Raw genomic sequence first — 24,607 nt, 5'->3', positions numbered from 1 at the left:
ATAAATTGAGATGTAGTAAACCAATTTATTCTTGTGTAAGTTATTTCTGATGTTTGATTTGTATATTGAACCGATTTAATGTAAATTATTTGAAAAGCTGTGAACGGCAAAAGGGTATTATCCTTTTTCCTACATTGATCGAATACGCTGAATTATAAGATTGCCATTAACAGGTATTGTCACCGTAATGTTGACAAAACCCGTCACAGTACGTCTGTGTCAGTCAGCACATTCGTTAACTCTCATTCACACAACAGTGGACTTAATTTGAGACTCGTTTACTTTAGATTTTTTACTAGTGAAGTATTTGCATACTTCGCATATATTCGTGCATATGTTCGTACGCTGAACAAAATTAGGTTGGTGCAACATAATTTTTTGTATGTTGCACTGTTGCGTATGCTTGAATGTAACATAATTTTCTCAATTACTGTTAGTTTACTTATAATATAAAATTGAATTAGGCTGTTTTTATTTTACTTCCAGTTTAATAAAAGCGATTTCAGATTAAAAAGTAAGGCAGTTAGTCTTGATGTTAACAATCAATATTAGAACTCAATTTATAGAAGCAATCTTGTAGTAACAAATTCTATACTATAATTAGACTGTAATAGTAATAAAGCATCCTTCCCCATATTACAGGTCATTTGTTACCGTGTACACGGCCTACGTAGTCATGTACATTGATGAATATGTATGACCTCATGACGGCATTGAGATATTGACTTCCTATCTCATCTAGCCTACGCGTCTCCCCCCTCCCCCCACCAAAACCACCCAGTGACACTCAAAGCTTGTAGTAAGCACGTGACGTCATTTTATACTTTGTTAAACAACCAGATATATCGGTTGTTCTTAAAATACAATTAAGATAACAATTAAATTATAGGGTTGTAAGCACGAAACAAGTACGTTATTTCAAATTAAGTCATCATTTTCCTTTGTAACTTTGGTCGTAAGCAAATAATTCCCTCAATTACTTTGAAATATTCCATATTCAATGCATCACCACACTGTTTTTGATACTCAGAAAATGTAATAATACACCCCTACAACTTTTGGGCTTTCTACTATACAACCAATATAAAAAACACAAGATAAACTTATCATACACATTTCCGTGTACTATTGGATTTCAGCTCGTAAAAACAAAAAGTTATTTCGTGTTAATGTAATTCGTACTATGAAAGATACTGCTTTAATAATTGGATTAAGATAATTCCCATAACCTCCATAGGATCGTGCAATAAAAGGAAACGTAGGTGAGATAAAATCAAAAGTAAACTAGACTTATATTTGAATTTTTGTATCTAGTATTTTTGAGACCACTAGGATGTTTAATAAATCAACCTGTTTTAATAGTAAACTAGATTAGTGTTATTAAAAGTTTTCTGTGTGAAAATGTTAAATTGTAAAATAAAATAGTCAAACTGAGGCACCTAAAAGTTTGGGAAGAAATGATAATATTATCATTTACGTTGTGTATCTAGAGTGACTGTAATGAATGTTGAGTTTAGCTCCAAATTCACATTCCTCTTAGTGCAGCAACTTGAATCTGACGCTGTCACAGAGGTGACTCCATGAGTCGCGTTCGTTTAAAGAGATCCAAACAAAGTCGGCGATGAAGAAGCCCAAAATGAACTCTTTACATAGTTTCGACATCAGAGACACCCAGAATACAAAATATAGTGTAATCGACGTGAAGATGCATTCTCATTGTCTCATCAAGTGTACTGTTTGAAATGGAACTAAACTCAACATTCTCGTTGAATCAACCCTTCCAACCAGCTACGTAACGAATTTGAAGGAAAATGTAAATATTGTTAAATATGACAATAAGGTGTAAAATAATGGTGTAAATCTTTATCATCTGATTAACACATTCACAAAGACTACAGGATTTATTATTTTATTTAAATATTATAATCCATAGTAGATTTTTACAAACTACTTAAAGTATTTATTTTATATTTTTTACTATTCGCATTATTAAAACTTCGATATTGAAGTCCTCCATGACATGTTTTGATTTCTAAATCTTGTTCTGTTGTGATTATATAGTGATTATACTTCAAACCTCACGTGCCAAACTATTTGGCGTAATGTGTACCACACAGGCAGGAACGATGTAGATGTACACGAGCTGTAATGAAGTAATGCAGGTGCGCCAAGAATGTTTGCTATCAACATCGGTTTGTTTGTTGATGCTGACCAACTAATCCTGTCCGACTCCACTTTAAATTTACTCTTCAAACTTTGTCTGCTCTGTTTGGAATACTTTAATATTGACGTTAGCGCTGTCAGCACGTGTTATAAACTACTTTACTTACAGTTACACATACATTAGTTTTGTACTTTGACTAATCAGTGGAAAATAAATTGAGCTGTTAATTGAGAATACATTTTAGAAAGCAAGAATCTTTCCTTGAAGATAATTGAAATAAAAACAAATTCCTAATACAACATTGTAAAGATAATTCTATGTTGAAATACATATTTAATACAAATATGAAATAAAAATAAAGTTTAAGTACACTTCCAAGCCAACATAGCAGTAAATTTGGAGAAAGTTACATATATTTCACCAATTCACCATATATGTCGAGAATAAAAACAGCCTTTTTATACTTTCTGTATCTTGCATGTACTCGCTCAAGCATAATTTTCAGAATTTTCATGCTTTCTGAGATTAAGAGTAGATTGAGATGTAGTAAATCAATGTATTATTGAATAAGTTTTTTCTGATGTTTGATTTGTATATTGAACCGACTTAATGTAAATTATTTGAAAAGCTGTGAACGGCAAAAGGGCATTACCCTTTTTCCTATATTGATAGGATTCGCTGAATCAGAAGATTGCCATTAAGAAGTATTGTTACCGTAATGTTGACAAAAACCCGTCACAGTATGTTTGCCAGTTAGCACATTCGTTAACTCTAATTCACACAACAGTGAACTTCATTTCAGACTCGTTTACTTTTGCTTTTTTACTAGTGAAGTATTTGCATACTTCGGTATGTTCGTACGCTGAACAAAATTAGGTTGGTGCAACAGAATTAAAACTAAAGTTTAAGTACACTTCCAAGCCAACATAGCAGTAAATTTGGAGGAAGTTATATATATTTCACCAATTATAACTTTAAAAATATGTTTCTAGTAATTAAAAGTCCTGGTTAATTTACAAACGGTGAGCATGTTAAGCTGTTTTCTTCTTCTCCGGTTATGAGCTCTAGTTGGGTATTAGATCGCAATGATCCCTATTTGAGGTACTTAGTTTTTTATTATACTGCAGTATAAATGTCAAAATATCATTTATCAAAGTAAATTCGCGTGGTTACTCATTATTTACGATCTTTTCTGTTCATGTTGTTGGGTTACAACTAATAACATGATTTATTCACATTGTCATATTTATTCACGTTTTATTGAAAACTGGTAGAGACTCTGTTAAAAAACATTAAATCTCCAAGTCTCGATTTCACGTGGAATTGATATGGCATCATTTTTATATGGCGTGTAGTTCAGATTGTAACCTGACTAATCATTCTAAATAATAAGTGCCATGTTTAAAATATACTTCAATTCAATCAATCCCAATTGAGTAAGTATACAATTGGATCTGCTTACCACTTCTTTTTCTCCAATACTAACATTTCCAATTCCTTGTAATACTGAGTGTACTGTTTTTACTTAGCGTTGGAAACTTTACTACCGTCTCCACAATCTTATCAGACTCGGCGTGTGGATATTTCACAAACGAATACTACATTCTCTATCGTGAACTTAGTCGCTCTCTATTTTACTACGTGAGTAAACTTTATTTAGCTGTAGATTTTAAATTTTAAGTTAATTAATTATACTCGAATCGAAAAGTATATTTTTTTAAGTAAATAGTTCGAAGGCTTGCTGTTTTTAATAGTTAGAACATATAGTCTGTTTAAACATAGTTCGCATTAATTAAACGGATTGGAAGATGATTAAACCAACTGAATTAATTATTTAGTCACTTGAAGACTTTGAATTTTTATAATATAATTGATTGATATTTATTGACTAACAGCTATTATGGCTTCTTTCGGCTTCTTTGGGTACTCATCCATTATTTTAAGAAAAGTTCGTTACAGAACTTTGATAGTTTACTTTTATCCTTACGAACAGAAAAAAATAGAATAATTTGAGTTCTTTCAATTAAATTGATAACATTTTTTAAAATGTTAACAAGCCTTTATGTGAAGATAATGGTCCATCAATGAGCTCAGTTTAATAACCAATTTAAGCTCAGTTTCTTACTACAGAACTACGTCTCAAGCTGCATGAGACATTAGTTCTAAAATACAAACAAAGGCTACAAAAGAGCTGTAATAAACATGCACTAGTATTTATAGTCCATGTGCGCCCAATTACTCCTACAGAATCACAAAAAAGTGTCCCAATGGAGGAGATGAATGTTTCCACAATAGCACAAAAACACCCGCTTCGTTTTCCAAAGATAGAATAACTTCAACGAATTACCTCATAGTAATATCACAGTTGGTTTGAACAGATAGTTAGGACTAATGGAAATGAGATTGACTATTCATATCCAATTCCATTACCGATTGAATAATTAAAAACTAAATTGGTAATATTTAAGTGCTTTTAATTTTGTGCCTTCGTTTTGTAATGCGTTCCAAATTAAAAAAAGGTTCAAAAGACTTTTAATAAAAATACGCTAGTATTTATAGTCCATGTGCGCCCAGTTACTCCTACAGAATCACAAAAAAGTGTCCCAATGGAGGAGGTGAATGTTTCCACAATACCAAAAAAACACCCGCTTCGTTTTCCAAAGATAGAATAACTTCAACGAATTACCTCATAGTAATATCACAGTTGGTTTGAACAGATAGTTAGGACTAATGGAAATGAGATTGACTATTCATATCCAATTCCATTACCGATTGAATAATTAAAAACTAAATTGGTAATATTTAAGTGCTTTTAATTTTGTGCCTTCGTTTTGTAAGGCGTTCCAAATTAAAAAAAGGTTCAAAAGACTTTTAATAAAAATACGCTAGTATTTATAGTCCATGTGCGCCCAGTTACTCCTACAGAATCACAAAAAAGTGTCCCAATGGAGGAGATGAATGTTTCCACAATACCAAAAAAACACCCGCTCCGTTTTCCAAAGTCCAAAATAACTTCAATGAATTAAATTATAGTAATATCATTGTTGGGTTTAAACGATAATTAGAACTAATAGCAATGAAATTACCTATGCGTATCCAATTCCATTACCAATGGAATAATTAACAAATAAATTAGTAATATTTAAGTGCTTTTAGTTAAGTGCCTTCGTTTTGTAAGGTTTTAAAATATGGTCAGCTCATTAACTCATAATATCATTTTTCGGTTTGAACGGACAACTAGGACTAGTATAAATGAAATTATCTATGCATAGCCAATTATCTTACCAACTAAATAATCAGTAACTAAATTAGTAATATTTATCGTGCTTTTAGTTTAGTCCTATAATGACCAGGGCCGTAGGCAGCTTTAGCGGGCCCCAAACAAAACACTTGATCGAGCCCCTCACTTAACTTTTAACGTATGTTTAATGTTCCACACAGTATGTTTATAATTTTTCTAATCATTACATTCATACATTTGTTCATTATTCGTTATTCATTACATTTGTATCATTACATCAGAATACTAAGTCCAAAACGGTTTGAAGCTTTGAATGAACATTTTGCGAACAAAACTGTTGGATTGATATTAACGTAGACAAAAAAGTTATCAAATTATATTCAGCCTATTTAATAATATATTTGACTTATTAATAAAAATTGCTTTGCCTTAATAATGACTGCCATTTTAAATATATTTGTTGGATGTTTTAGTAATTATTAATATTTTAAGAATTATACTAGATACATATCACAATTAATCAAACAGTGAAATAAATTTACGTATTTCATATGTTACTATATTGAGTGATTCTTAAAATGTAACGTCAATGTGGGCGTAATGGATGGTGGCCTGAGAAAAGCGGCCTAGCTACGCCCCTGGTAATGACCCTATTAATACATTCATGTTCTAATATTTTGGCAGCAACGAACTCTAGAAAGATGTCAGCGACTTTGTAAATCTTGGCCTTGGAGTTATATGTGTTAAAGAAATAATACAAAGTCTTTGCTTATTTCAAATATAGGGAATACATCTAAGAGTAACTATGGTTTAGGAAAGCTATCTCTAATATGGAAGAGCATATTCTGCAAAGCATACTTATAAATATATTTTCCTGTTAGTTTCTACAGCTCTATTTATTGTGGCAAAGTCAATATAGTGGACAAAGGCAAAGAGAGCATTGCTACTAGAAATTACTGTGTATAGACTGACATTTTTACACCGGCAGTATTGAAAGCAATTTTGTGCACAATATTGTCCAGTTATGTCAGAACGTCTGACTGTCTGCTCCTCCCTCGTTAGCCTGCATTCACAAAACGTTGACACCATCCGTACATCGCCAACACCATTATTTTCTTGCCATCAATATATTTTCAGAAATATCAAAACTTTTCTAAACATCACAAAAACATGGGTACACGCCATCGTTATATATTATAATATAACACTGAGATTCACGAATTGGAATTTATCCTATTATTAAGATGCAATAAACTGTTTAAAATATGGAAAAAGTATACAACGATTGTCTTCTCCACAAATTTTGACAACAAAACAAGATGTACTTATGTTGAAAGATTCAAATTTAAATTTGTTCTCATCTGAAGATAGGGATAGCTTAGAAGCGTAGTGATGTATTGGAACATGTATCGAAGGCGAATGATCGAAATCATATTAGTCCTCCAAATCATCGTCAATAATACATTTCTATATTATTATAGATATATTTGGCTTAATATCTCAGGTGTAAAGAACTAAAACATAAATTTGGGGTGCCAAAAAATAAACAGTTAAATATTCGGGAAATTATGTTCTAGTAATTTGCACCTGAACAAGAGATAAGATACCAGTGCTCGAAATGCCGAAGTTTCTTTAATTAAAATATCACGATAAGATAGTATCCAGTCAAAAAACGTATTTAGTAGTAAACTTAATTATTGAATTACACATTGAATCTAATAACAATACCTATCTACAAATACCTTGCCACATACATTTCGAATTGGAAAAACATGTTGTAGGTAAAAAGATTTCCCAAAAAAAATATCAACATCTGTGGATGTAATGAAGCAACAGCGATTTCATTTGTATTTGTTTATTTTCAATAAATCACCGGATATCAAGTCATGGTTGAATTTCTTTTATAAGGAGTAGTGGTCTGCATGATTGATTTTATCAATAATTATTAATTAACAACCGTGACCAGTGAGATTATGTCATTTACTAATGTTAAATGTGAGTCCCGAACCATCTAGGTATGGTTATGATTTTATCGTTTATGAAAGCCCACTCTTAGTCCTCACATTACTCAGCAGTGATAATGAGTGGAGTAATGATAAGGAGTGCTAAAGATCTCCCCGATTCAAGTTGGTTATAACAGACACTCTCGTTTACTCATGCTGAGTGGGAACAAGCTGACATATATCTATACAATATGAAATATTGTACTAAAATGGTACTCCCTTAAAACACTCAAATACCTACCCTACAAGTAAATGAATGTCACAACTGCTAGGTATATTTCAGTTTTGAACGTATAGCTGAAGTCTTATTGTCCTCAATTGAATTGCTTAGCTTCAAGACAGCGTCCCTGAGGTACACCCACAACATAAGAGGATCTACTTGACCCAACTTTTAACCTTCCCTTTAGCTGAATACTATGTTACTATCAGATTATATTAGTAGTTGTATAACATCTAATAAATAAGACATTTTCGTACTTCCTAATCACTAGTTGTGAGAATATAGGACACTTAAAAATCAATTAAAATAATTAAGATAAAACTGTGATATTTAAGTTTGAAACTAGAGGTTGCACAGAGAATGTATAATAATTTCTATAGAGTAATTTAATGTTGCATTCCGGTACAAAGGTATGTTAATAAACCAGTACAAGGTGTATTGATGATTCCAACTGAACGTAACCTTTGATATTTTGATCTCAAAATCAATAGAGTGGATGGATTAAGAAGAACTTATAAATCGAGAACTTATAAAGAAGGACGGACTAATATAATGACCTGATTAAAAAAACCTTTGTATTTTAATAATAATAATAATATTCACTTTGAAATATATTGTTATAAAAAGTATTATGTTCATACTAGAACTACCCGCAGCTTCGCCCTTAATTTATTAAATTTTCGTGTATTTGATTGAATAGCTCCCATGATTTCAGTAACACGAACTATTTTAGACCAATTTAGAGAAACTCCAAAGGAGAAGTTTATAGGTTTCTTAGTTAAAGCACTTGATATGGCCCTATGATAGTTAAAAAATTGGAATCAGACATATATTATGCATTTTTTTAAATGGTTGTACTTTCATAATACAATTTTTACACAGAATGATTACATTTACCAGGCTCTTTCATACTACACAACTTTAGAGACCAAGATGGGATATGTTCCTGCTTTAGAGACCAGTGGGGCATAGCCCAGAGGGATTTTAGAAATTCGAATAGCCCTATATTAAACCCAGGACCGTAAGAATGTCCGTGTAAAATTTCAGTACAATCGGTTGAATAGTTTACGTGTGAAAAAAACGAACTAAGGCACTTTCGTTTTTATAATATTATTAGGATTTCAGTTGCATTTCTTCTACAATGCATTAATGATTGAGTACTCACCTTTCATTATTTATTTGTCTTGTGAAGTTAAAACTTTCAAAACTAATAAGTAATGTTAAAAGAATATAATGAATAAATTTATTATTGAACTTTTTTGACCGACAAAAAAGGCATACAAATGCAAGAAGAAATAATTACAAGTGTTAATTAAAATACGCAATCAAAGTAAGAGCGCTGATAATCAGCCATATTTGGTGGCTGTGTGTGGCTCGACATGTTGCATTGTGTATTGAATATCAAATGCATATTCAACGAACGCAATGTGGTACGTGGTAATAATTAATGGCCAATCACTAGGCGCGGGCAGTGAGTAGCAACCTTTCACCTCTTCTCACCACGCGCCGCCGCGCCGTGCCGTAACATATCAATATCAACAACAACGCCAGATCTAATCAGCACTAACTATAGTGAGTACGTTTCACAGGATATCTTCTTGTGTACAATGCTAATGTCAATAATGACCAATAACTTGTTTTTGTCTAAATACGCGATACACAATAAGTGAATGAACAAATATACCTTTGGAGAATAGCTTTTTAATGAGTAGGCAGAGCTATTAATATTCATTTCCAATATTTTTCTCCAGCTTTTCTGTGATAAGTTAGAATAATACATCCCGTTCTCTCCTGGAATTTTCTTTGCCAGGTTGGTCAGTTAGGTGAAGTCTAGACCCACTGTTAGCTTGTGTTCAACAGCGGTTGTGAACCATCATGCTTTATTTGAGGAAACATGTAAGCCCATACCTTTTAGCAAGAGAGCCCTTTCGGGAACATTGTTAAACATGAATATTTTCTATATACATGACCTTATTATTATTATATTTTACTTTAATAATTACTTATTTACGCTCAGTAATCAGTTATACTCTTATTTCTCTGTGAAGTAGAAATCTATAATTTGTTTCATTCTGCGAAATGTCATACCACTGCTGTCGCGTGATTTGATTGGCGGTTAAATCAAGTGGTTTTACTAGACTTCTAATTTTGCCCTCTTCATTCCTTCTTCAACAAACCTGGAGACATCATGCATGACCCTATCTTTTTCTACCATCTTCTAACCCTTCCTCGCCTTCTCCCCTCCCCCAAACTGGAAGCCGTAATTAACGCCCTAGTGAAGTACACTGGCACTGTAACTGAGATTAACAGGTCTTTCATATCCATGCTCTATTAAGAATATTAAGTTGAGTTCCATTTAACCTTCCCCTTTTCTCCACGTAATATAGCTGTAGGGTGATTAGACTGAGCACCTTTGTAGTCTAGGTGTCTCCGACGTCGAAACGAAGCACCGTATTTTTATGTATCTCTTTAGCCAGACGTGGACTCCAGATTAGAGGAGTCAACCAGTACTAGTTTCACATTTCTGCACGAAGCGGAGGGTGAAATGGAGCTTAACTCAATATTCACATTCAATAAACCCTTCTCACCATAGTTACGTAATCTACTCTTTTGGTGCATGTCCAATTTCACGTGACTGCTAAGCACGTATCCCAATAATCTTGTATCGAACCACAGTATCCACATCAAAGACAATTTACTGTACGTGGACACTACCTCACACCCGGTGTGAGGTACCTATATGAAACTGTTCAATATCCGATATACGATACTCCTACCCTAATAACCTGATCCAATATTCAATCTCTCTCTCTACGGCACTCCATTACTTTTATTTGTTTTTTCAACAACAACCACTCAAAACCCTTTCAGGAGAGCGTGATGTGGATAACTCCTGGTTTGTTGGTGAGGAAGCACACAAGTAATACCAGCACCGCCCTTAATATTTTATTGGCTTACTGATATTCGCCAAACCACATTTTCTATCCAAGTACTCGTATGTGCCTCAGGCGACGTCACCGTCCATTGTTTACCAGCCGGATATTGTATTTCCTGAACGGTGGCTGTACAAAGCTTGGAGTTACCCCATTTCACTCTACACCAAAGGCAGAGAGGTTCTAATGGCCTTAACTGTGCTTCTCAAAATAAAACATTTAGTCCTTGTTACATATTTAATATATAAACTCTATTCAAGCATAAGTGGTGGCTTTTAATTTATATTAAAAATACCAGAAATTTTAATTGAGGAGAATAGTTTACGTTTATTTATCTAATAATAATTCTGAGAACGATTTATATGTATGAAAGTCAAGGTATATACCGGGTGTCCCAAAAGTCCCACAAGTCCCAAAATGGGGAGTTGAGGGGGTCAAGTCAAACTTTTTAAATGCAAACCCCCATCAAATGACACTTCATTTTTAAAGTCTTTATAAAAGAAGAACAGTTCCACAGACTACAGGTCTCTATCTCAATCCAGTACGAAACAACGGCTTGTCAAAGTTTTATTGAAAAGTTACTCTAAAAAACACTATTTTTCATAACTCATCTGCTCAGACTTATTCTTAATACTAAGTAGTGCTAAATTAAACTTAAAATAATTAAACTTATCGTTGAAATCTTACCTCAACCTTATTTAAGCTCAAAGTAAATGATCAAAATGGCCCCCATTTACTTCTTGGCAAAAATAAAGTCTTGATTCAAATGAATGCCTTAAGTTTTCCAACATTTCTGGTGTGATAAGTTGGCAAGCGTTTTCAATCCGCACCCTTAAACTCATCATGGTTCTGAGGGTTGGTCTCGTACACTTCTATTTTCAAAAACCCCCAAAAGAAAAAATGTAGGGGAGTAAGATCGGGTGAGCGAGCTGGCCACTCTACAGCACCCCGTTGACCTATCCATCTCTCAGGAAACACCTGGTCCAAGAATGCTGTAACGTTTATATCATAGTGAGGCGGGGCGCCGTACTGTTGGGAAAAAAGATCGTAAATGCCTTGCGTTATGTTGTATATGGCAGGAAAAATGTTGCAATATTTCTAAGTATTGTGGGCCGCTCAAATTCCCATCACTAAAAACGGTCCTACAACAGATTTCTCTAAAATACCTGCCCATACACTTAACTGACTTGACCCCCCAACCCCCCATTTTGGGTTGAGGGGCTAAGTTCTCATGTAGCGCAAAAACCATCATTTGTCATTATATAACTACCCCGCAAAGGATATTGGTTTGTATAATTCCGTTCAAAAGTTAGAAAGGGGGGTGGGGCTTTTGGGACACCCGGTATAGGTACACGGTATCCCCGAAATCTCTACCAACCTTTTCAGATATTATTCTTGAACTAATGACCAATATGTCTCATCCATCTTTTAAAACATTGATAGTTACTAAGTTACTAAAAATCTTGATTGTTTTTATTCAAAAATGTTAATTTGAGAACGTCTTATTGTAATAAGTTGAAATTTAGTTCATATCTTTACGACTCAAAGACCTAATAATATAAAAAACGCAAGTATTTTTTTAATATAAAGGTTTAATGCTAAATTTCTTGTTTATTCAAACTATTCAGTTTTGAGAAAGAATCTTTATTGGAAAAAGACGCCAATCATTAAACAATGTAACTGTATGTTTCATGAATGTAGTATTTATTACTATTTCTGGTATTATGGATATCACATCAGTAAAATATGGTATACAAAACATTTGATCACGATCTTGAGAGTAATTCAATAGTTAATTATTCGAGAATATATTTTCTAAAACATAAATACAAGTATTGCCTTGTTACAGAAGATGAAAATTACAGATTAAAATAGTTTAACAAATTAAAAGTTGCTGTATGGTTATACAAATAGACATTAAAATAAATTATTATTCAAACTCTATGGCGAACATCAGACGTATGTGGTATTGGCGCAATGTGAAATCTAACTTATATTGATTGTTACTTTTATTTTAAATACCCAATAATGATTATAAGTGGAAAAAATCGATAATTTAAACCAGAATGGTACAAAGATTGGTCGTAGTTACTCTGGCATGCTAAATGTGAAACAGTTAAGTAGTATGTTTGCCTAAAATATAAAAAAGCTTAACCTAAAGGTTTTGTCCAAATGCAAAATAGACCGGATAAAAGCTTCTGAGAAATGTTCTTATTAGTAGTGAATTACAGTATTCCGAATTCCATGAAGAGCTTTGTTAGAGCTTTAATGGTTTTAACCAATTACGGCTCAGTTATCAAGCCAAGCAAATTCTCAAATCCTGAATGCGTAATCCGCTTATCGGTATTGTGTCTTCTTATTAAGTATTTAGCCACTTTTAAGCATGTATTAAGAGCTGGCATCAAAAGACATTTGTTTGACCTTTTACAGTTGAGAGCAAAAGATATCTCTGGAGTAAAGGATTAGCTACTAAAAAGGGTCGTGGTTTTCTTACGAGAATCAAAATAAAATACTTGATATCCTAGCTTTTGAAGTGATGTGGAAACTAAGGAGTCATTTCACATGATAAACATGGTGGATATTTTGCCTTAATAGTGACGAGTAAACCGACGTTTCGTCAAAATAGCAGATGTCCTCGAGCTTGTTTAAAATGTCAATGACGATTTTAAGGTATTGTAAGATTTTAAAGGCTTATTTAAAAGATCTTCAACAACTGAGATACTCTAGCCAAAATAATACAAAATGATCTTGTTAAGATATACATTGGGCATTGAGAACGGTCATGGCTAGTAATATGATGCGGCTGATAATGTGAGAGGAACTCAGTCTCGAATAAATTAATTTGCTAAGTACTTCACTTTTGTGTGTAGTATTCGCCCTTGTTTTAAACTAATAAAACATGGAGTTTTGACAAGAAAACGGTGTTTCTGAACACCAGATTTTAATTTTTTTTGGGGAGGGCTCCGGTACTCTCCGGGTACTTTTTCTTACCCTTCCTACCTTTTTTCTTTGTTCCCGACGCTTCTGTAATGACGTATAGGTTTACAGTGGGGTTAAAGAAATTCCAAATTTAGGTTTATTTTTAAAGTTATATTAGTTTTGATGAATGGCCGAGATAAACAGTTCATAGAGTATTGTGTGTTTGTGTTTTATAATTTGCATATTTTATACCTAAAACTGCAGTGCAACTGGATCGATAAGGTTATCAGTGAGAACAGTTTATACTTAATGGTACCATGAAGGTAGAACGATAAGTTGTTAGTAAGGCAAGTTTATTACTAATAATGCTATAAAGCTGGAACGTTATGGTTGTTGGGCAAGCCATATTATTCTTAACAGTGAAGTGAAACTGATCGATATAAAGAAACGGGTACTACAAAAAATTAAAAAATAACATTGCTCGTACAATGTGAAATATTAAAAAAAAAATCATAACTCCTTTTAGCTTAATTAACATTTTAAGTATAATTTAATTCGTAATAAAATATTTAGTTATAGCCTGTAAAATTGTTGAAAGTAATTATTTCATTGAACCTTCAACTCATAATGCAAATTCAGTCTTGATTAAATTTTAAACTAATGTTTCCTTGGGAATTTGGAAAGTATTTTATTTAGTTTCAACATGCTAAAATAGTTAAAATATTAAAGTAAATGACTAAAAACGCTTCTGGAAAAGAGTCTTTCTTTAACCATAACACGTTTAACTTTTTCATAAAAATAAGATGTCATTAAAGTAAAAAACTAAAAGATGTATTGGAAATTGGGAATTAAAATAATATACCAGTAGTTTAAAGACATTGTTCGTGGCAAATTTGTTCGGTATTTTAAATTAAAAATCTACAACGCATATACTTTTAGAGAACGATATAATTTTTTTATGAAGACGCGTTTTTGAACCGCAATCTAAAGATTAATAATGCAATACAAGTTATAAGTTTTTTGAAATCGAGCTCTTTAGGGAATATAATTTTTTAACCAGAACTTAATTTAACGTAAATAATCCATGATATAAAATTAAAAAAGGAAATACGCAAATACAATATATTTATCAGTAATTATATTTTAAGAACTCATAAAGAAACACATATATCCTTCCAAAAGTGTAAAGTATTCGTTGTAATTACTATCAGTCCTTCTACTAGATAATATAATAAAAAACTAGTTTTTGTTCAAACTCGTAGTTTAGATAATTTTAGATTTGTAGTGAATTAAAGTATTTGTAACAGTAGTATTTGTAACTAGCTATTTAAGTGAATAAATATATACTAATAACATATGTATCATATTAAACATGTAATGAAATCGGCTATTTTTGAAATAGGTAGTGGAAAAATTATATTTTTATTATATTTTATAAAAGGACTATACAATCCTTTACAATTCTAAATTTTCTAAAATTCTACAATCGTATATAATTTAAATAGAATATAAATTATACTAAAAATGTCATATAAACCGGCAATTTAGAAGAAATTAAGCTTTTTTAAAGCATGGCTGTAAATAAAATATCAACGATATAAAATCGTAAAAACATAATGAATAATCATACTGACTCGACTAAACTTACAGGAAACGAATTTCTCGATTTAAAAGTATTCAAAAATGGATATTTCCATTTCCAGTACAAACAGTACATTTCCAGTATTGATTATTCATTACAATAACCAATGTTCAATGTCCTGAAACTTTTATCCTAAACACAACACATAGAAAGTCTTAGTCCAAAGTACGATTGTAGCATTCCTTGAACATAGATTCATTTTAAATAAAACAAAAGGATCATTAGAACCCGTCCAGTGGTTGATTCTATTTAAACAAATAAACCATTGTACTTTACTGTTAACCTGTTAACCATAATAAATATTGCACATTTGATAAATAGCACATACTCACACGTTTTGTCACAGACAAGGACAATGGACCAGTCACCGAGATGGGAAGCCTCAAGTCCGCTGTGAGGAGGGGGAGAATGTACAGTAGTTGGAACCGCGGAGATAGCGCGGTTATGATTGGGACCCGGCTTACAAGGCGAACAAGTTTCCCGATATATTGTTCCAGAGCTCGTATTACGATAATCGTATTATCTGACGGCTTCCAGTTCACATAACCCCTTGATTGACCTCCGTGTGGTCTATCACACCAGTGCCACACAACCAATAAGTATTTATTGGCAACACACCTTCTTTAAACCCAATCGTCTTTCTGTATACATAACCGTAATACATTAACAATAAAGTTTTACTGTCCATTTATTGTTTCAAATTCATATAGCAAAATGTTGTAAGTAATCATTGATAAATTGTAAGAATTACTTATTTATGTAAAAGGGTTTATTAGTACAAATAAGAGCAACGATCCTAATGTGGTTTTAAAAATAATATTTTAAAACAATACCCAATCTTCATGATAAAGTTGTGTATACATATTCCCCCTGATTGACAGTTAATAACATTTTTTTATGTATATGACTTATTTTTGTCTATAATCTCCAAGAAATTGTGAATGGTACTCAAAATGTCTTTGTTATCGGAGGGGTGAGGAGAGAAGAAGCAATAGTACAGCATTGATTCATCTCACTTGATTAAATCTAACTTTAGATATATGTCACGGAAACTGACTCGGATTTTGAAGAAATTTGTATTACAAAGACTGAAAGTTATCTTAGTTTTATGAACTAAGAATCCAATTATTGGACGGCCTTTGTAAGACAGGCAAACAAGACTTTATATTTCGTCTCTAGGTGTGCAGCATCCAGCATTATATAAGCCGTCACTTTTGATAGAGATTTCAAATATTTTATTCCTATCCTTCTTTTTTATTTTGATTATAGACCAATTAATTCATATATTTTACGTTCCACGTTTTCATTAGTGTTGTATTTTGACCCCTCATGGTAAGCTTCGCTGACATAGGAGCGTGATTAATTACTAAACATTTTAAGCGTTAATATTTAATATATGTATGAATACAACCTTGAGCCAAAAACACTACCATAATATAAGAAAGAATGAAATAAGTTCCAATATTATTTATTTCTCAACCAAAAACAGCGCAATTTAAAAAATCGGCATAACAGCGTAGAACAGCATAATACTTCATATGAGATTGTATTAATTAATTGTATTAATATTAAGTTTTTGACGATGTACTTAGAACTAGTAGAAATAAGGATTGGGGGCTGAAATACATAAGAAAGCTTAAGAAATCCAACCTTGACATTCTTAGCGAGGGGTTTTGGTTTCTCGGTGGCCAGGCAGGTGCTGGGGCGGTGCATGTTCAGGGGCCGTTCTCCTGGCACCAGGCACCCGCCCTCCACATCTACGTCTAGCTCCATGGCCTCTAGCGCCACCGCCACCTCCTCAGCTTCTGCTTCATCTTCACCCGCACTCTCTGTAACACGATACATTACCGTTACCACTGTTATATGTACTTTATCCACCTTCCCTCCACCTCAAAAATCAGCACAGTAAGCAGTATGTAATACAACCATCGAGACTAAAACTTACTTTATTGCCCACACTATCCTTTTGTATTAAAGAGTTGTAATAAGACTTTAAAGGAGATCACAGCTATTTTGATCTTATAATGAAGGAATCTAGCATCGGAAAATCATCTCTTTATCTCCACCCTCATTATCCCATGAATCTTAGAATGGTAAAAACATACACTAAGTTCACACCCTATTGTCAAAAAACTGAAAATAGGAGTAAAATGTTTCCTGTTAACACCACACCATATATAAAAATGTTGAAATACTATCCTTTATATCAAAGAGTAATACAGTCGGATTTATGGCTGGTTGTCTAACTATAAAACATTGCGTTGTCTCCCAAACCTTTCCGCTATATCGGTTATCTCGCGATAGAGATGGAAATTGTTCTTTATCTTGGCACGATCAGGCCATAAATACATACTCCTTACATAGATATGGCAAATGTATGTAGATTCACAATGTCAGTCAAATCCAGCAAATCTAGTATACCTACAAAAGAAGGAGAATAATTTGAATGCTACGAACCGATGTTGTTTCCATAGTATGAACGTGCCTAGACACATTTATAACGTACGAGATAACTTACGTGAGCTTCACCGAGATATAACGCGTTATAAAGATCACTCACGTCCTACTCCCACGTCATCCAATCATAATATCTACCACACTTGACAAATGTTTCCGACGAATCGTAAGTGCAGTTGTTTTCTTCGTAAAATAACGTGTATTTGATTCACAAGCGGTACAAGATTGAAAGCATTGTATTATATTAATATATTTATAAATAATAATGTATTATTTATACCGATATGATATTTAAAAGTATTCCCGATTCTTGCATATGAATATATTGTTGAATGCATATCTTATAATATAAAATAACTGTGTTAAACTAAACTGGATTTTGGTTTAATATGATCAAAATCAAGTAATCAAATAAAGCAGAAATCATTAAATTGCCGAGTGTTTCATAAACCATAAAACTAAACATCTAACGATATATTTATAGTAAACTGATCGATCAATCTTACAAGCTAAATACTAATTTATACCTCACATCAGATTGTGAGAAATGCAATACCAGAAATCCACATTTTATGTTTATTACATTACAACAATCTGAAGAACAATATCAGTATCTATTTCAATATCATTAAGATTCACCTTTATTTTAGAAGAATGCTCATCATTGAAACATATTTGAACTCGTGGTGTAAGCTATGTATGGAGGCGAAGGATCGGAAAACAGCTAGTATCTTATACTTGCACTGGTGAAGAGCCTACAACATGACTGCTGCCTTCAGATAACAGAATAATGCAGGTTGTAACATAGTATGGGTAGTGTAGAGGTACACTCCAGTGAACCTAACTGTCGCTTAAAGTAGCCTACAAGAGCATTGTAGCTGAACTCTGCTGAGACGGGAGTGGTTAAGGGTAGTGGGGGTGAGCGACAGAGTGAAAGGACGTTGACGTTAACGATAACAATATTACTGTCATCTTTTCTTCCACTTAAAGTCACAAACGAAACCTTTTATCGAACTCGTAGTTAATGTAAACTTTGCTCAAGGAAAGTAGGAGTATTTAAATAATATCACAAATGTCGTTCAAGGAAATAACGATTTAGTTTAACATATTTGTTATAAAAAGTTTAGCAATAAATAAACAGGAAATGAGTATAAAGTAATGATTGTGTGCCATCAGCAGCGATATCATAGGTTTTACACTAACTCTATGTTATTCTGGAAATATTGTCCATCTATATTAGTAGGTCAGCTACCTCTTTTTGTGATATAGTAAACATGAAAAATCTGTTTTGGAGGGCTGTCCTCTAAAAAAATGACCCTTTACACGATACTGAGTAAGTAAGACGATTTATTTTGGGATTTAGTTGAAGCAGAACATCCGTTAGTGAAACGTCTTTTCATCAAGGAATGTTACCCTCATTCCTTAAAACCGCGAAAGTTTATCATTTAAAAAAAGGATGATCCCACTTCCACAAACAATTACCGGCCTGTGTCAGTTTTGCCAGTTTTGTGCAAAACTTTTGAAAACCCATTTTTGAGAAGAATGCTGCAGTATTTGGATAAACACAAACAACTTTCAGATTAACATTTTGGGTTCAGGAAAGGCAATTCGACCATAGACGCTGCTGTGTCTGGTCGACTTGGTTGTTGAGGGATTAGAAAATCGAAATACCACCCTAGATGCGTTTCTCGACTTATAAAAGGTATTCGACTATGTTGACCACAAATTACTGCTCTATAAACATGAACCACATGGTATCCGAGGCTTGCCATACTTGTGACTTTATAATTTCTAAGCGACAGAAGTTTTCCAAATTTCAAATCAGCTTTCGGAGCTACGGAGTCCCCCAGGGGTCAATTCATAACCCGATTCTGTTTCTCATATATGTCAATGACATCGGGTCATCACTAATGCAGGAAAAAGGTTGTGCAGTATGCTGATGACACGACACTTACTGGAAAATCCAAGTCTCTTTTGGAAGAACGAACTTTTGTTAAAATCAACAATTGCGTTCAACATTTCAAACAGCCTCAATCTCAAAACAAAAACTTCAAAATCTAATGTCATTAACTTTACTCTGCGACATATACAGGGTGTTCTGAAAAAAGGTGCCCATAAGTCAGGGCGTGATGATCCTCATATCAAAATAAGGAAAAAAAGGTCTAATTAACATAGGTCCGAAAATGCTTAGTTACCAAGTTATACAGGGTGAAAGATTTCGTCTGAATTTCAGTTCCCCTGCTGCAACGAAGCCCTACGGGTATTTGTTGGCTGTTAATTAAGATGTACAATTTAGCGTACTTTATGTAAAATGAACTGAAAAATTGAATAAAACCGTTTCCAGACCTGTAGCTACAGTAATTTTTAAGATATGTGACGAAATACGCAAAACTTGGTCCCGAAAAACAAGTTAACATTTTTAGGTTTGAAGCAGATTTACTATGTTAAATGTACAATAAACACAAAATATTTTTTCACGGTACTTGTAGAAAATTTAATTTCGAAGAGAAAGATGTAAAATAAGTCTATAATAGACAAACGCAAACTTTAAAAAATAATCCTTAATTACATACAAAACGCATGAAAATAGACAAAATTTGTTAAGCTCTCTACAAATGTAATATTGAAATTAAAACAGCTGTTTTATTAAAATATTTGATTTGAGAAACAAAATTATTTCTATTTAAAACATATGTTTTAACAATGTAACATTGTTTTATAATAATTTAAATAAACATTACAAGCAGCTATTTTTCCATTGCTCATTAAGTGCGTGTGTGTTGATCTGTACTTTTAATACAAGTTAGTGCGAGTGCCCGTTTATGAAGTTAATTTTTGATAGCTAATAATATCTTATTCATCATGGCAGGTAATATGAATATTATGTACACTAATGGTGAAATGGCAGACATGCATTTAATGTACGGTCTTGCACATTGCAACAGTCGTCCGGCTAGACGACTCTATCAGGAACATTTTCCTCATAGATAGTTACCGACTCATAAAATGTTTTCTTCCATTCATAGAAGGCTAAGCGAGACGGGAACCTTTAAATCTGGAAAAAGTTGGTAGATCAGGACGGCCACGTACAACTTGTACAGCTGAATTGGAGGAGGGCGTGTTGGACGAAATAGAGAATCATCCTGGAAGAAGTACTAGAGAACTAGCCTTGGATTTCGGTGTTAGTAATTCAATTGTCTGGAAGATTTTACACGAGCAGCAGTTGCATTCTTATCACTATCAAAGGGTCCAGGCTCTTTTGCCTCGAGATTACTTTCCTCGTGTTTCAGCTATGCCAATGGCTTATCCAAAGGTGCAGAAATCCACATTTTTTAAATTACATTATCTTTACTGATGAAGCAAAATTTTCAAGAATGGCTATTCTTAACACCCACAATACTCACATGTGGGCAATTGAAAATCCACGTGCTATTTCAGAGAACCGTCACCAATATCAAGTTTTTCTATAAACGTATGGGCTGCTATTCTGGGTGATAAAATTGTTATTAGTTTTTTTACCTGATACGCTCAATGGTGAAAATTATTTACATTTCTTGACGACTAATCTGAATGAGTTACTCGAAGATGTGCCACTATACACACGCAACAACATGTGGTTTCATGCAGGATGGAGCTCCAGCTCATTACACATTACAAGTAAGAGAATTTTTAAATGAAGCATATCCAAACAGATGGATTGGTCGAGGAAGCCCCAGTAGCATGGCCTGCAAGGTCACCTGACCTCAATCCTCTAGACTTTTTTCTTATGGGGTCATTTAAAAGACGCTTGTCTACGACCTCGCCTGTGGATACCATAGAAGAGTTGCGAATAAGGATTGTTAATGGGATTCAAAGGATTACGTGAGACACCTGGGATCTTCGAAAGAGTTCGGCAGTCTATGAGAAGACGGCTGGATGCTTGTGTTTTGAATGAGGGGAAACAATTTTGAACATCTACTGTGACGTGGTTAGTTTTTATAGGACAAGTGTAACTTTTTTGTTGAATGATAATTCAAGATAACTTTTTTATGTATGATAATGTAATGATTGTTAAAAAATATTTACTTGATAAAAAAATAAATAGTAAACTCATTAATTTGTTTTAATAAAACAGCTGTTTTAATTTCAATATTACATTTGTAGAGAGCTTAACAAATTTTGTCTATTTTTTCATGCGTTTTGTATGTAATTAAGGATTATTTTTTAAAGTTTGCGTTTGTCTATTATAGACTTATTTACATCTTTCTCTTCGAAATTAAATTTTTTACAAGTACCGTGAAAAAATTTTTGTGTTTATTGTAACATTTAACATAGTAAATCTGCTTCAAACCTAAATGTAACTTGTTTTTTCGGGACCAAGTTTTTGCGTATTTCGTCACATATCTTAAAAATTACTGTACTGTAGCTACAGGTCTGGAAACGGTTTTATATTCAATTTTTCAGTTTCATTTTACATAAAGTACGCTAAATTGTACATCTTAATTAACAGCCAACAAATACCCGTAGGGGCTTCGTTGCAGCAGGGGAACTAAAATTCAGACGAAAATCTTTCACCCCTGTATAACTTGGTAACTAAGCATTTTCGGACCTATGTTAATTAGACCTTTTTTTTTCTTATTTTGATGTGAGGAATCACGCCCTGACTTATGGGCAACCTTTTTTCAGAACACCCCTGTATATCCAAAATGTGGCTCTGCCATCATGTTGGTAGATTCAATTACGAAAGAAATTTGAATGCACCTAGATCGAGGGTTAACATGGAATGATCGTATGGACAATGTTTTTACCAAATCGTCGTCAGATATTTATGTTTTCAGGTCATTACCCAAGTATTACCCGACTCAGGTTCTGATGACTGCGTATTATGGCTTGATTTACCCCCATCCTACCTACTGAGTGGTATTGTGGGGTGCCAGCGCAAAACACCCGGTCGTCGAAAGTGTTCAAGTTGCAAAAGTGAGCGATACGAATAATCGCTAATTTGAATTTCAAAGAGTCTTGTAGAGAAACCTTCAAAACATTGCAGCTGTTGACCCTGCCAAGTCTCTACATTTTCGAAACAACTCTGTTCTGAATGTCTAAATGTGCAATGGCTAGTAGCCAAGATTCGTATGAAACCAGAGGCAGGGGAAACTACCGAACTGATAGACACTGAACGGTAGTTAACGAACATCTGCCCTCACAAGCAGGTGTTCACTTCATCAACAAGCTGCCCAATTGGATAAAGAATGCCGTAACACCCGAGGTGGTCAAAACTCGTTTGAAACGCTTTTTAGCGTCCCAAGCTTTTTATAATGTTACCGAGTTTTTGGCATTTGACTGGGAGATTGCCCAATCATGAGATTGACTTCAGCGATATAGGTGGAAAATTGGAAAATGAATGAAAGTTGAATGAATGTTGATTTTTACGTTTGAGTGTGATCCTGATGTGGTGAGAATGTACAAAATTTAATACTCTGATACTTTGATATTGACGGTTGCTATACATGTGAATTGTGTTTTGCAATAAAAATTGATTGATTGATTGTTTGAATTCTGAAAAGACAATTGTACTCAGCGTTTAGGGTATTGAATTTGATAACAAGTCCTATAATTAGAACAAAAAAATCTTATTTACTAATCGATATGTTTTTTAAATGGTTTCCAAAGATATTAGAAGTAATAAAAAGATCAATAGCAAATTGAGAATTTAATCCTTTGAAATCCAAAGCAAAATCTATAAGACCCCTCCTCTCATTGGATGTCTTCCACAAATGAAGGGGTAATGGGGGGGGGGGTGTCCCAACACTACATAGTAACACTTAGGGATACGACATCGGATACATCTTCCATAATGAACACAGCATTAACATGGGGACCTTCCATGATTGTGTTGTCAGTCTTACTAGCTGAGCGAATATTTGGGTTATCATTTGCAGACTGAACAGGGTCAAGCTATTCGAAAGCCATACGAATTAAAAGAAAATCCTGTTTACTAAGATCATCAAAGTATATGTATGTGTTTGTATGGGTAGTAAACAACCTTTAGCACAACACAGTGGCGTCATTGACTACCCAGTCATTAATATTGAAGGTTTGAAAAACCCTTGCTAAACTGGTTACCTTAAATCCATAAGTTGGCCGTTTCATATTCAAAGTAGTTTTCAACATTTTTAGAATATAGTTTTCTGCAGCAGACCAGTTCTACTTTTACCTCCCTCCTCAGAATAGAATGAGTAATTCACCTATAACTCCAGAACGCTTAACGTTTCTATGAAGAGAACGTTTCTATTTCAGCAAATTCAATAATTTGGCTGAATACTACTTTGTGTATTTGAACATTTAGTTTTTATCGCTAATATAGGTTGTAAATCTCAACAGGAGTACCGATAAAAGAGAAAAAAGCATATTGTTATAGATTTTAAAATGAAAGATGGTTGTATAAACCTAAAAAATCCCCGGATGGAAAGTGGTATAAACCAAATTCAGGAGAATTCTCTAGTCAACTGAAATGCACAGATCCAATGAAAGCACATATCAACAGATCCAGGGTAGATTAATATAGTTAAAATGCTGATACGAGTATCTAGGGTATCTGACCTCAATATCCTGGAAAAAATAATAAATCATGATATTCGATCCACGAATATTAAAATGGATCTAGTTTGTCTTATAAAAATTAGATTTCGAGGAAAAGAATCACTTATGTAGTATAACAATGAAGATTAAAATCATCCATAATGAAGATGTTGTATTTCATACAGGGTGTTTGAAAAGTATGGGTACGGCTTAATATTTTAAAAACCATAGGTGATAACATCTATAAAATTTGCACAGTGTCATATGGCTATGTAAACTATTTTTCCTTGCTATTACCATGACATGCCAACCATGGGGGGACGGCCCACAGAGGAAAACATGGAAATCTTAAATTGAAGCATGGGTCGAGTGATACCTCATTTGAAAGAGCTCACTTAGTAGAGTTGAATGCCGCAAACCGCATCTCAAAAGGTGTATCCAATCAGAAATGGCGGCTTGTTTTAGGTACA

At 33.4% G+C, this 24,607-nt stretch overlaps 1 protein-coding gene across 1 annotated transcript in view; it reads right to left on the bottom strand.

Moving 5' to 3' along the window:
* The window catches only part of LOC124362829 (transient receptor potential-gamma protein), a 346,796-nt gene that overhangs the window by 64,382 nt on the left and 257,807 nt on the right, over positions 1-24,607 (bottom strand). The window contains exon 3 of the mRNA XM_046817664.1: positions 16,773-16,951. Coding sequence (XP_046673620.1) covers positions 16,773-16,895 — 123 coding nt within the window. The 5' untranslated portion in view covers positions 16,896-16,951. The remainder of the gene's footprint in view (positions 1-16,772; positions 16,952-24,607) is intronic.

The sequence above is a fragment of the Homalodisca vitripennis genome, chromosome 5, assembly GCF_021130785.1.
Source record: "Homalodisca vitripennis isolate AUS2020 chromosome 5, UT_GWSS_2.1, whole genome shotgun sequence".
NCBI lineage: Eukaryota > Metazoa > Arthropoda > Insecta > Hemiptera > Cicadellidae > Homalodisca > Homalodisca vitripennis.
The sequence above is the reverse complement of the archived record's forward strand: the minus strand, read 5'-3'. Positions and strand labels throughout refer to the sequence as shown.